Here is a 14,335-nt window from a genome sequence, read left to right as displayed (position 1 = left end):
TGTGGTCTTTATAGTGAGATAATTGGGTGGTGCCCCCCCAATACACACACACACACACACACACACACACACACGTCATTATCTATAGGATTTTTTTCCTTGGAATGTTCACTTTCCCAGCTTAATCTTCAGATCTACTGCCTAGGAGATATAAGCATGATGCCCGTGGTTCAGGAACCAAAGGGAGTAAGGGAGAGGCTGCAGTCTCACTGTTTAGACATTAGAATTTCCCATATTCCCCCAGTCTGTAACACTTCTCCTCCACCATCCACAGTGCCTATTATTCCAAGTCTAGAACCTCACTGGTTGATATCTCCAGAAAGACAACTTCCTGCTTCCTGCTAGGTATGGGAGTAGTGGTCTTAAGGTTCTGTGAGGTGGTAGAGTAGACCTGAGGATCTAACTGTTTCCAAGTAACCTTTTAAGGAACTCTCATGTTTTTAGCTTCACCCCTCATTTCCAGCTTATGACATCCTGCTGCCTACAATTCCTGAGCTTTTCCTAGGTTTTGTTTCACTTTGGGGTTTTGTCTTTTGTTTTATTCAAGTGTGTTTATAGGAATGGTATCCCTCTCATCTTGATTCAGGATGCTTTTAGAGCTGCTTCTGTCTGAAGGAGCATCCTTCTGTAAGCCTTGCTTTTATTCCTGTAGGCTGGCGAGAACAAGGAGCAACCAACACACAAAATTACTGTTTGTGCATTGCTAGAGGTGGTAGTGATTTTATGGCATCCTGGGTATTTCATAACCATGGAGTAGGAATTGGGGTTCTGGACCAGGTGCTTCTTCTCATGTTTCCTCTTCTCTTTTGGAGACGGATGAAGGAGATCCTTTGCAAGAGGCACATACTCATGGGGAGGCTGTCACTGCTGGAAATGCTTTTTTTTTTTTTTATTATTTTACAGTTTTCATGTTTTATTGTACTTAACTTAAATTCCACCATTAAATACTGAGCAGAAGTATATGCTGGCCTTATGTCCACATTTTTGACATGTAAAGATAAACGGACGGATGGCCTTAAGGATGTGATATATTAGAGGTTGTAGAATATATTAAATAATTAGAGAATCTGGGGGTAGTAACATTCTGTCTATATACATTTACACATTTAGTGGCACAAGTAAACTCTATAGGGACAGGAAGACAGATGTAAAGCTTTGGGTTGCAATTAGAGGAAAAGCCCATTCAGGACTGAACTGAGAGGTCCTTGCTTGCTGACAGAATCTCCCCTTGACTTCAGACTTTAGACAAACTAAGTATTTTTTTTGTTCAGTATACAAAAACCACTGAATTGTACAAAATCCCTATTAGTCATGAGAAGCAGTAGCAACAAGATAGATTAAGGAATTGGCTCAAGCCAATTAAGATTGTAGGGTCTGGCCAGTCAGAAGTGAGCAGGGCTGGCTGGAGGCTGAAAATCCAATTGGATGTTGCAGTTCAAGTCTGGGATCTATAGATTAGAACAGCCAGCAAGAAACTCAGTCTAGAGGCAGAATGGTTAGTGCATTCCTCAAAAATCCTTGTTCTCCAAATAAGTTCCTAAAAGACTTTCCTCAAACAGGGTCAAATTTCTGTATCTCAAGTTGGCTTGCTTTTTGCTGGCTTTCCTCTCTGCTGGCATGTAGGGTTCGGCTTTCTCTAAGTCTGATAGTCTTCCACTTTGTATTTCTCTCCTTCCTTTATTCCTTTACCTTCATTTTAAAGGAGTTTCTGGAGGAAACAGAATAATCCTCTCAGGGTGTTTTTCAAAAGGATTCCTGGAATTGAGAAGGCTGTCCCTGCTCTCTCCCTGGGGAAAAAGCCACCTGATCTGCATTTTGTCTCCTCAAGAGGGGGGGATAAATGAAGGCTTGGCATGCCATCTCTGAAAGGTTGCTGACACTGGGCTGCTCCTTTGGTTGAGATAAAGTATGATAAATTATTTAACTTATTGATTTGTTAAGTGTTATGGACTGGCAAAAAAAAACAAAACAAAACAGAACAGAAAAACCCTTGTATATGTTATTTAAAAAAAAAAATGCTTCACAGCTATCAAATTAGTACAATACTCACAGGGATACTGACCAGTATTCACCACAGTATTTCTAACTAAAAAACAATACTCCTGTTCTAGAAATCTGATTCCAGGTACGTAGTCTAATTAAATACTTTATTGTACCTCAGTTTTTTCTAGTAGATTCACAGGTGTCCTATAGTGAATCCAACATCTTTTTAATCTGTGCAAAGAAACTGGGAGATGTATTTAGTCATATTCCCCTGCCATTACATTTACCACTAGAGTTGTTTAGTCACCCCCATCCTGCAGTACCTTTAAAGAAAACAAGCCTGATAGGCTGATAATTTTCATTGATTTTGAAGATTCCCAAGGTCCTGTGGACTTTTTTCTGCCTGCAAGTCTAAATTAATTTGCACTTTCTCCAGGAGCCATTTATGTTAACATCAATTTTTTAAAAGACCTAACATTTGTACAACACATTAGAAATTTGTGTAATACTTTAGAGTTCTTTTGCATGTATTTTCTCAATGAACCAAGCTGTGCTCAATGACCTATGATGTTTTTTATGTTTCCTAATGAGTCATTTGCATTTCTCCATTTAAGAATTTCACAGTCACTTATCAAAAATATCAATATTTTGTTGTTCATTATGCATCCACAGCCTGCTTTATTTCTAATCATCTTGTTTCCCTTTCCTTTCTTCTTTTATAATTGTTTTCCCAGGAATCCAACAAGATGGGAATGCAGTACTTTAGTCTGATGAAGCTCTGCAGAAATAATGACCGAAAACAAGCTGCAGCCAAATTTTATAGCTTTCTTGTCCTAAAAAAACAGCGGGCTATTGAGCTGAGGCAGAGTGCTCCCTATGCAGATATTATAGCTACAGAGGGACCAATGTTCCATAAAATGTGAAGGAAACCCAGAACATGCAGATTTATGTCACCATTGGAATTTCTTTATAGATTGTTCAGTTTAATGTCAAAGCTGTCTGGAAGCAGCTGAAGGTCTGATCCATTTCATAGATAGGTTGATCTCCATTTCCTCTTTGTAAGCTCAGAATAATCATAGCTAGAATTGGAAACCTATATGCTTACAGCAATACTTAATTATAGCTAAGTAATATTTTAACTTAGCTGACTTGAATGCTTATCATTTACCATTTCCCTGACTTGAACGTTGCATTTAGAATACATTGTTAAAATACTGTATGCCTTCAAGAAACATTCAAGGATTTTTAAAAAATTGGATTATTTACTTAAATTTTATGGGATTAATTAATAATTAACACTTTCTTATTTCCCCACAGACAATAATTTATTTGATCCTAATGCATATCATTCTTGATTTGATATGCCCCGGCTTTTAATCTAATATCTTAATTGAAGAGTTATAAAATTCACCTTAGCTTTTAATTATCTGAGTGGCTTTAGTCTAATAATAGATCATTCAACCTATTTATACACTATTTAATGATTATTATGACCATTATTTATGTATCAGCAAAACTGCTTCTTAACATTAAAAAAATTAACACATACTTATTCAGCATGTTGTCTGCAGCTACAATTCAAGTAAAGGTCACTAAAATAAATGTTCTTTATGTGGTGTTTACTGAGCATTTTTTTTTTTTACATCTTTATTGGAGTATAATTGCTTTACAATGGTGTGTTAGTTTCTGCTTTATAACAAAGTGAATCAGTTATACATATACATATGTTCCCATATCTCTTCCCTCTTGCGTCTCCCTCCCTCTCACCTGCCCTATCCCACCCCTCTAGGTGGTCACAAAGCACCGAGCTGATCTCCCTGTGCTATGCGGCTGCTTTCCAGTAGCTATCTATTTTATGTTTGGTAGTGTATATATGTCCATGCCACTCTCTCACTTTGTCACAGCTTACCCTTCCCCCTCCCCATATCCTCAAGTCCATTCTCTAGTAGGTCTGCGTCTTTATTCCTGTCTTACTCCTAGGTTCTTCATGACATTTTTTTTTCTTAAATTCCATATATATGTGTTAGCATATGGTATTTGTCTTTCTCTTTCTGACTTAATTCACTCTGTATGACAGACTCTAGGTCCATCCACCTCATTACAAATAGCTCAATTTCGTTTCTTTTTATGGCTGAGTAATATTCCATTGTATATATGTGCCAAATCTTCTTTATGCATTCATCCGATGATGGACACTTAGGTTGTTTCCATCTCCAGGCTATTGTAAATAGAGCTGCAATGAACATTTTGGTACATGACTCTTTTTGAATTTTGGTTTTCTCAGGGTATATGCCCAGTAGTGGGATTGCTGGGTCATATGGTAGTTCTATTTGTAGTTTTTTAAGGAACCTCCATACTGTTCTCCATAGTGGCTGTACCTATTCACATTCCCACCAGCAGTGCAAGAGTGTTCCCTTTTCTCCACACCCTCTCCAGCATTTACTGTTTCTAGATTTTTTGATGATGGCCATTCTGACTGGTGTGAGATCATATCTCATTGTAGTTTTGATTTGCACTTCTCTAATGATTAGTGATGTTGAGCATTCTTTCATGTGTTTGTTGGCAGTCTGTATATCTTCTTTGGAGAAATGTCTATTTAGGTCTTCTGCCCATTTTTGGATTGGGTTGTTTGGTTTTTGTTATTGAGCTGCATGAGCTGGTTGTAAATTTTGGAGATTAATCCTTTGTCAGTTGCTTCATTTGCAAATACTTTCTCCCATTCTGAGGGTTGTCTTTTGGGCTTGTTTATGGTTTCCTTTGCTGTGCAAAAGCTTTGCAGTTTCATTAGGTCCCATTTGTTTATTTTTTTTTTATTTCCATTTCTCTAGGAGGTGGGTCAAAAAAGGATCTTGCTGTGAATTATGTCATAGAGTGTTCTGCCTATGTTTTCCTCTAAGAGTTTGATAGTTTCTGGCCTTACATTTAGGTCTTTAATCCATTTTGAGCTTATTTTTTGTATGGTGTTAGGGAGTGATCTAATCTCATACTTTTACATGTACCTGTCCAGTTTTCCCAGCACCACTTATTGAAGAGGCTGTCCTTTCTCCACTGTACTGTCCTTTCTCCTTTATCAAAGATAAGGTGACCATATGTGCGTGGGTTTATCTCTGGGCTTTCTATCCTGTTCCACTGATCTATCTTTCTGTTTTTGTGCCAGTGCCATGCTGTCTTGATTACTGCAGCTTTGTAGTATTGTCTGAAGTCAGGGAGTACTGAGCATTTTTGATATTACAACCATTCTTTTTCTTTTTTCTTAGTTGAAGTTTAAGTTAAGAAAATTTCATGTAATGTTCTGTGAGCTCCATAGTGTGCTATAAAATGAAGCCTGTGGGACTGTCTAAAATACTATTGTATCTGGAATTATGCTAGACTAAATTCTAAATGACCCCTTTGAAAGTATTAACTATAAGTTTTAAATGTCAAAATTGCCTTTTTATAAATTTCCTTTAATTCTTAATCAGCACACAGAAAAAATTGACTTTTTAACTTTGGTGCACAGTTCTATGAATTTTACATGTATAGATTCCTGTAACCACCACCAGAACTAGGATACAAAAAAACTATGTTGTACTATCCCTTAGTAGTCACACCCTTCCCCCATTCTAACTCCTGGCAAGTACTCTTCTACATGACTATAGTTTTATCTTTTTAAGAATGTCATACAAATGCAATTACATAGTATGTAACCTTTTTGAGACTGGCTTCTTTCACTGGGTGTGTCTTTGAGCTTAGTACAAATTGTAGCAAGTGTCAGTGGTTCAATCCTATGTATTGCTGAGTAGTGTTCTGTTGTCTGGATATACCACAGTTTATTTATCCATTTACCCCCGAAGGACATTTAAGTTGTTTCCAGCTTTTGACAATTATAAATAAAGATGCTACTTATACCTGTGTATAGTTTTTTTTTTTTTTTTTTTTTTGCGGTATGCGGGCCTCTCACTGTTGTGGCCTCTCCCGTTGCAGAGCACAGGCTCCGGACGCGCAGGCTCAGCGGCCATGGCTCACGGGCCCAGCCGCTCTGCGGCATGTGGGATCTTCCCGGACTGGGGCACGAACCCGTGTCCCCTGCATCAGCAGGCGGACTCTCAACCACTGCACCACCAGGGAAGCCCTGTGTATAGTTTTTGTGTGAATAAAAGTTTCTTCTCTAAGATAAATGTCTAGGCCTGGGTCATATGATAAGTGCATGTTTTTTGTTTTTATAATTAGAGTATAGTTGCTTTACAATATTGTGTTAGTTTATACTGTACAGCAAAGTGAATTAGCTATATGTATACACATATCCCCTCTTTTTTGGATTTCCTTCTCATTTAGGTCACCACAGAACACTGAGTAGAGTTCTCTGTGCTATACAGCAGGTTCTCATTAGCCATCTATTTTATACATAGTATCAGTAGTGTATATATGTCAATCCCAATCTCCCAATTCATCCCACTCCCTCCTTCCCCCTTGGTATCCATACGTTTGTTCTCTACATCCATGTCTGTATTTCTGCTTTGTAAATAAGGTCGTCTATACCAATTTTTTCAGATTCCACATATATTTGTTAATATACGATACTTGTTTTTCTCTTTCTGACTTACTTCACTCTGTATGACAGTCTCTAGATCCATCCATAACTCTACAAATGACCCAATTTCATTCCTTTTTATGGCTGAGTAATATTCCATCTTCTTTATCCATTCCTCTGTTGATGGACATTTAGGTTGTTTTCCATGTCCTGCCTATTGTAAATAGTGCTGCAATGAACATTGGGGTGCATGTGTCTTTGAATTATGGTTTTCTCTGGGTATACGCCCAGTAGAGGGATTGCTAGGTCATATGATATTTCTATTTTTAGTTTTTTAAGGAACCTCCATGCTGTTCTCCATAGTGGCTGTATCAATTTACATTTCCACCAAAAATGCATGAGGGTTCCCTTTTCTTCACACCCTCTCCAGCATTTATTGTTTGTAGATTTTTTTGTTGGTTTGTTTTCTTAACATCTTTATTGGAATATAATTGCTTTACAATGGTGTGTTAGTTTCTGCTTTATAACAAAGTGAATCAGCTATACATACACATATATCCCCTCCCTCTTGCGTCTCCCTCCCACCCTCCCTATCCCACTCCTCTAGGTGGTCACAAAGCACCGAGCTGATCTCCCTGTGCTGCTTCCCACTAGCTATCTATTTTACATTCGGTAGTATATATAAATCCATGCCACTCTCTCACTTCGTCCCAGCTTACCCTTCCCCCTCCCCATGTCCTCAAGTCCGTTCTCTACATCTGCATCTTTATTCCTATCCTGCCCCTAGGATCTTCATAACCAATTTTTTTTGCCTTAGATTCCATATATATGTGTTAGCATACAGTATTTGTTTTTCTCTTTCTGACTTACTTCACTCTGTATGACAGACTCTAGGTCCATCCACCTCACTACAAACAACTCAATTTTGTTTCTTTGTATGGCTGAGTAATATTCCATTGTATATATGTGCCACATTTTCTTTATCCATTCATCTGTTGATGGACACTTAGGTTGCTTCCATGTCCTGGCTATTGTAAATAGAGCTTCAGTGAACATTGTGGTACATGACTCTTTTTGAATAATGGTTTTCTCAGGGTATATGCCCAGTAGTGGGATTGCTGGGTAGTATGGTAGTTTTATTTTTAGTTTTTTAAGGAACCTCCATACTGTTCTCCATAGTGGCTGTATCAGTTTACATTCCCACCAACAGTGCAAGCGGGTTCCCTTTTCTCCACACCCTCTCCAGCATTTATTTGTAGATTTTTTGATGGTGACCATTATGACTGGTGTGAGGTGATACCTCATTGAATTTTTTTTTTAATTTTTGAATTTTATTACTTTTTAATACAGCAAGTTCTTATTAGTTACCCATTTTACACATATTACTGTATATATGTCAATCCCAATCTCCCAATCCATCACACCACTGCCATCACTCCGCCCCACCACTTTCCCCCCTTGGTGTCCATACGTTTTTTCTCTATATCTGTGTCTTTATTTCTGCCCTGAAAACCGATTCATCTGTACCATTTTTCTAGGTTCCACATATATGTGTTAATATATGATATTTGTTTTTTTTTTCTGCCTTACTTCACTCTGTATGACAGTCTCTAGATCCATCCACGTCTCTACAAATGACCCAATTTCGTTTTTATGGCTGAGTAATATTCCATTGTATACCTGTACCACATCTTTTTATCCATTTGTCTGTCGATGGGCATTTAGGTTGCTTCCATGACCTGGTTTTGTAAATAGTGCTGCAATAAATATTGGGGTGCATGTGTCTTTTCGAATTATGGTTTTCTCTGGATATATGCCAAGTATTGGGATTGCTGGGTCATATGGTAATGCTATTTTTAGTTTTTTAAGGAACCGCCATACTGTTCTCCATAGTGGCTGTGTCAATTTACATTCCCACCAACAGTGCATGAGGGTTCCCATTTCTCCACACCCTCTCCAGCATTTGTTGTTTGTAGATTTTCTGATGATGCCCATTCTAACTGGTGTGAGGTGATACCTCATTGTAGTTTTGATTTGCATTTCTCTAATAATTAGTGATGTTGAGCAGCTTTTCATGTGCTTCTTGACCATCTGTATGTCTTCTTTGGAGAAATGTCCATTTAGGTCTTCTGCCCATTTTTGGATTGGGTTATTATTTTTTTATATTCAGCTGCATGAGCTGTTTATATATTTTGGAGATTACTCCTTTGTCCACTGATTCGTTTGCAAATATTTTCTCCCATTCTGAGGGTTGTCTTTTCATCTTCTTTGTAGTTTCCTTTGCTTTGAAAAAGCTTTTAAGTTTCATTAGGTCCCATTTTTTAATTTTTGTTTTTATTTCCATTACTCTAGGAGGTAGATCAAAAAAGATCTTGCTGTGATTCATGTCAAAGAGTGTTCTTCCTATGTTTTCCTCTAAGAGTTTTATAGTGTCTGGTCTTACATTTAGGTCTCGAATCCATTTTGAGTTTATTTTTGTGTATGGTGTTAGGGAGTGTTCTAATTTCATTCTTTTACATTTAGCTGTCCAGTTTTCCCAGCAGCACTTATTGGAGAGACTGTCTTTTCTCCATTGCATATCCTTGCCTCCTTTGTCATAGAGTAGTTGACCATAGGTGTGTGGGTTTATCTCTGGGCTTTCTATCCTATTCCATTGATCTATATTTCTGTTTTGGTGCCAGTACCATATTGTCTTGATTACTGTAGCTTTGTAGTATAGTCTGAAGTCAGGGAGTCTATTCTTCCAACTCCATTTTTTCCCCTCAAGACTGCTTTGGCTACTCGGGGTCTTTTGTGTCTCCATACAAATTTTAAGATTTTTTGTTCTAGTTCTGTAAAAACTGCCATTGGTAATTTTGTAGGGATTGCATTGAATCTGTAGATTGCTTTGGGTAGTATAGTCATTTTCACAATATTGATTCTTCCAATCCAACAACATGGTATATTCCTCCATCTGTTGGTATCATCTTTAATTTCTTTCATCAGTGTCTTATAGTTTTCTGCATACAGGTCTTTTGTTTCCTTAGGTAAGTTTATTCGTAGGTAGTTTATTCTTTTTGTTGCAATGGTAAATGGGAGTGTTTCCTTAATTTCTCTTTCAGATTTTTCATCATTAGTGTATAGGAATGCAAGAGATTTCTGTGCATTAATTTTGTATACTGCACCTTTACCAAATTCATTCATTAGCTTTAGTAGTTTTCTGGTGGCATCTTTAGGATTCTTTATGTAGTGTCATGTCATCTGCAAACAGTGACAGTTTTACATTTTCTCTTCCAATTTGTATCCCTTTTATTTCTTTTTCTTCTGTGATTGCCATGGCTAGGACTTCCAAAACTATGTTGAATAATAGAGGCGAGAGAGGACATCCTTGTCTTGTTCCTCATCTTAGAGGAAATGCTTTCAGTTTTTCACCATTGAGAATGATGTTTGCTGTGGGTTTGTCATATATGGCCTTTATTATGTTGAGGTAGGTTCCCTCTATGCCCAGTTTCTGGAGATTTTTTTTATCATAAATGGGTGTTGAATTTTATCAAAAGCTTTTTCTGCATCTATTGAAATGATCATATGGTTTTTATTCTTCAGTTTGTTAATATGGTGTATCACATTGATTGATTTGCGTGTATTGAAGAATCCTTGAATCCCTGGGATAAATCCCACTTGGTCATGGTATTTGATCCTTTTAATGTGTTGTTGGATTCTGTGTGCTAGTATTTCGTTGAGGATTTTTGCATCTATATTCATCAGTGATATTGGTCTGTAATTTTCTTTTTTTGTAGTATCTTTGTCTGGTTTTGCTATCAGGTGATGGTGGCCTCATAGAATGAGTTTGGGAGTGTTCCTTCCTCCACAAATTTTTGGAAGAGTTTGAGAATGATTGGTGTTAGCTCTTCTCTAAATGTTTGATAGATTTCACCTGTGAAGCCATTTGGTGCTGGACTTTTGTTTGTTGGAAGATTTTTATTCACAGTTTCAATTTCATTACTTGTGATTCGTCTGTTCACATTTTCTATTTCTTCCTGGTTCAGTCTTGGAAGGTTCTACCTTTCTAAGAAGTTGTCCATTTCTTCCAGGTTGTCCATTTTATTGGCATAGAGTTGCTTGCAGTAGTCTCTTAGAATGTTTTGTATTTCTGTGGTGTCTGTTGTAACTTCTCCTTTTTCATTTCTAATTTTATTGATATGAGTCCTCTCCCTCTTTTTCTTGATGAGTCTGGCTAATGGTTGATCAATTTTGTTTATCTTCTCAAAGAGCCAGCTTTTAGTTTTATTGATCTTTGCTACTGTTTTCTTTGTTTCTATTTCATTTATTTCTGCTATGATCTTTATGACTTCTTCCTCCTACTAATTTTGGGTTTTGTTTGTTCTTCATTCTCTTGTTCCTTTAGATGTAAGGTTAGTTTGTTTATTTGAGATGTTTCTTGTTTCTTCAGGTAGGCTTGTATTGCTATAAACTTCCCTCTTAAAACTGCTTTTACTGCATCCCATAGATTTTGGATCATTGTGTTTTTCTTGTAATTTGTCTCTAGGTATTTTTTGATTTCCTCTTTCACTTCTTCAGTGATCTCTTGGTTATTTAGTAACGTAGTGTTTAGCCTCCATGTGTTTGTGCAGTTTTTACGTTTTTTTCCCTGTAATTGATTTCTAATCTCATAGTGCTATGGTCAGAAATGATGCTTGATATGATTTCAATTTTTTAAAATTTACTGAGGCTTGACTTGTGACCCAAGACGTGATCTAATCTGGAGAATGTTCCGTGTGCACTTGAGAAGAAAGTGTAATCTGCTGGTTTGGGATGGAATGTCCTATAAATATCAATTAAATCTATCTGGTCTATTGTGTCATTTAAAGCTTGTGTTTCCTTATTTATTTTCTGTTTGGATGATCTGTCCATTGATGTAAGTGTGGTGTTAAAGTCCCCCACTATTATTGTGTTACTGTTGATTTACTCTTTTATAGCTGTTAGCAGTTGCCTTATGTATTGAGGTGCTCTTATGTTGGGTGCATATATATTTATAATTGTTATATCTTCTCTTGGATTGATCCCTTGATCAATATGTAGTGTCCTTCCTTGTCTCTTGGAACATTCTTTATTTTAAAGTCTATTTTATCTGGTATGGGTATTGCTACTCCAGCTTTCTTTTGATTTCCATTTTCACGGAATATCTTTTTCCATCTCCTCACTTTCAGTGTGTTTGTGTCCCTAGGTCTGAAGTGGGTCTCTTGTAGATAGTATATATATGGGTCTTGTTTTTGTATCCAGTCAGGGAGCCTGTGTCTTTTGTTTGGAGCATTTAATCTATTCTCGTTTAAGGTAATTATCGATATGTATGTTCCTATTACAATTTTCTTAATTGTTAGGGGTTTGTTTTTGTAGGTCCTTTTCTTCTCTTGTGTTTCCCACTTAGTGAAGTTCCTTTAGCATTTTTTTGTACAGCTGGTTTGGTGGTGCTGAATTCTCTTAGCTTTTGCTTGTCTGTAAAGCTTTTGATTTCTCCCTTGAATCTGAATGAGATCCTTGCCGGGTAGAGTAATTTTGGTTGTAGGTTCTTCCCTTTCATCACTTTAAATATATCATGCCAATCCCTTCTGCCTTGTAGAGTTTCTGCTGAGAAATCAGCTGTTAACCTTATGGGAGTTCCCTTGTACGTTATTTGTCATTTTTCCCTTGCTGCTTTCAATAAGTTTTCTTTGTCTTTAATTTTTGCTAATTTGATTACTATATGTCTTGGCATGTTTCTCCTTGAGTTTATCCTGCCTGGGATTCTCTGAGCTTCCTGGACTTGGGTGGCTATTTCCTTTCCCACATTAGGGAAATTTTCGAATACAATCTCTTCAAATATTTTCTCAGGTACTTTCTCTCTCTCTCTTCTCCTTCTGGGACCCCTATAAAGCAAATGTTGTTGCGTCTAATGTTGTCCCAGAGGTCCCTTAGGCTGTCTTCATTTCTTTTCATTCTTTTTTCTTTATTGTGTTCCACGACAGTGAATTCCACCTTTCTCTCTTCCAGGTCACTTATCCATTCTTCTGCCTCAGTTATTCTGCTGTTGCTTCCTTCTAGTCTGTTTTTCATTTCAGTTATTTTATTGTTCATCTCTGTCTGTTCTTTAATTCTACTAGGTGTTTGTTCCTTAATTCTTCTAGGCTTTTGTTAAACATTTCTTGCATCTTCCCGATCTTTGCCTCCATTCTTTTTCCAAGGTCCTGGATCATCTTCACTATCATTATTTTTCTGGAAGGTTGCCTGTCTCCACTCCATTTAGTTGTTTTTCTGGGGTTTTATTTTGTTCCTTCATCTGGTACATAGCCCTCTGCCTTTTCATCTTGTGTAGTTTTCTGTGAATGTGTTTTTTGTTCCACACGCTGCAGGATTGTAGCTCTTCTTGCTTCTCCTGTCTGCCCTCTGGTGGATGAGGCTATCTAAGAGGCTTGTGCAAGTTTCCTTATAGGATGGACTGGTTGTGGGTCAAGCTGGTTGTTGCTCTGATGGGCAGTGCTCAAAACTTTAATCTGCTTGTCTGCTGGTGGGTGGGGCTGGGTTCCCTCCCTGTTGGTTGTTTGGCCTGAGGCGACCCAACACTGAAGCCTACCTGGGCTCTTTGGTGGGGCTAATGGCGGACTCTGGGAGGGCTCACGCCAAGGAGTACTTCCCAGAAGTTCTGCTGCCAGTGTCCTTGTCCCCACGGTGAGCCACAGCCACCCCCTGCCTCTGCAGGAGACCCTCCAACACTAGTAGGTAGGTCTGGTTCGGCCTCCTATGGGATTACTGCTCCTTCCCCTTGGTCCCAATACGCACACTACTTTGTGTGTGTCCTCCAAGAGTGGAGTCTCTGTTTCCTCCAGTCCTGTTGAAGTCCTGCAAGCAAATCCTGCTAGGCTTCAAAGTCTGATCCTCTAGGAATTCGTCCTCCCGTTGTTGGACCCCCAGGTTGGGAAGCCTGACGTGGGGCTCAGAACCTTCACTCCAGTGGGTGGACTTCTGTGGTATACGTGTTCTCCAGTTTGCAAGTCACCCACCCAGCAGTTATGGGAATTGATTGTATTGTGATTGCACCCCTCCTACCGTCTCATTGTGGCTCCTTCTTTGTCTTTGGATGTGGGGCATCTTTGTTGGTGAGTTCCAGTGTATTCCTATCAATGATTGTTCAGCAGTTAGTTGTGATTCTGGTGCTCTCGCAAGAGGGAGTCCGGTTTTATATATATATTTTAATGAGTGTATGTTGAAACTTGTTAAATGCTTTTCCTGAATTGATTAGATACTGAGGTTTTTCTCTAGACTATTAAATATTACACCAACCAAGTTTTTTTGGCTGTGTTGGGTCTTCGTTGCTGTGCGTGGGCTTTCTCTAGTTGTGGCAAGTGGGGGCTACTCTTCGTTGCAGTGCACAGACTTCTCATTGTCCTGGCTTCTCGTGTTGCAGAGCACAGGCTCTAGGTGCGGGGGCTTCAGTAGTTGTGGTATGCAGGCTCAGTAGTTGTGGCCCTTGGGCCCTAGAGCGCAGGCTCAGTAGTTGTGGTGTGTGGGCTTTTTTGCTCTGCGGCATGTGGGATCTTCCTTGTCCAGGGCTCAAACCCGTGTCCCCTGCATTGGCAGGCAGATTCTTAACCACTGCACCACCAGGGAAGCCCACCAACCAAGTTTTGAATTTTTAACCAGCTTTACATATCCAGGATAAACTCTACTTGGTCATGGTATATTATTTCTTTTATGTATCATTGGATTCAATTTGCTAATATAGTTTAACAGCTTTACTGAGATATAATTCACATATGATAAAAGTTTTAAAGTGTTAAAAAAAACCTTTTATAAAGTGTTAAATTCATGGTTTTTCATATATTCACAGTA

General features: G+C 38.2%; 1 protein-coding gene and 1 pseudogene across 2 annotated transcripts in view; one reads left to right on the top strand and one right to left on the bottom strand.

Moving 5' to 3' along the window:
* The window catches only part of RAD21L1 (RAD21 cohesin complex component like 1), a 32,283-nt gene extending 24,883 nt beyond the window's left edge, over positions 1 to 7,400 (top strand). For both annotated transcript variants that reach the window (XM_089896647.1, XM_022592964.3), the window contains exon 13: positions 2,718 to 7,400. In XM_089896647.1, the coding sequence (XP_089752773.1) occupies positions 2,718 to 2,906 (189 nt within the window). In that variant the 3' untranslated portion in view covers positions 2,907 to 7,400. The remainder of the gene's footprint in view (positions 1 to 2,717) is intronic.
* LOC111184268 (small ribosomal subunit protein eS27 pseudogene) lies at positions 477 to 1,695 on the bottom strand (annotated as a pseudogene).
* Positions 7,401 to 14,335: the final 6,935 nt, after the last annotated feature.

The sequence above is a fragment of the Delphinapterus leucas genome, chromosome 15 (genome assembly GCF_059928025.1).
Source record: "Delphinapterus leucas isolate spDelLeu-1000000601 "Yukka" chromosome 15, BTC_Dleu_Yukka2, whole genome shotgun sequence".
NCBI lineage: Eukaryota > Metazoa > Chordata > Mammalia > Artiodactyla > Monodontidae > Delphinapterus > Delphinapterus leucas.
This window is presented reverse-complemented; position numbering and strand designations above follow the sequence as displayed.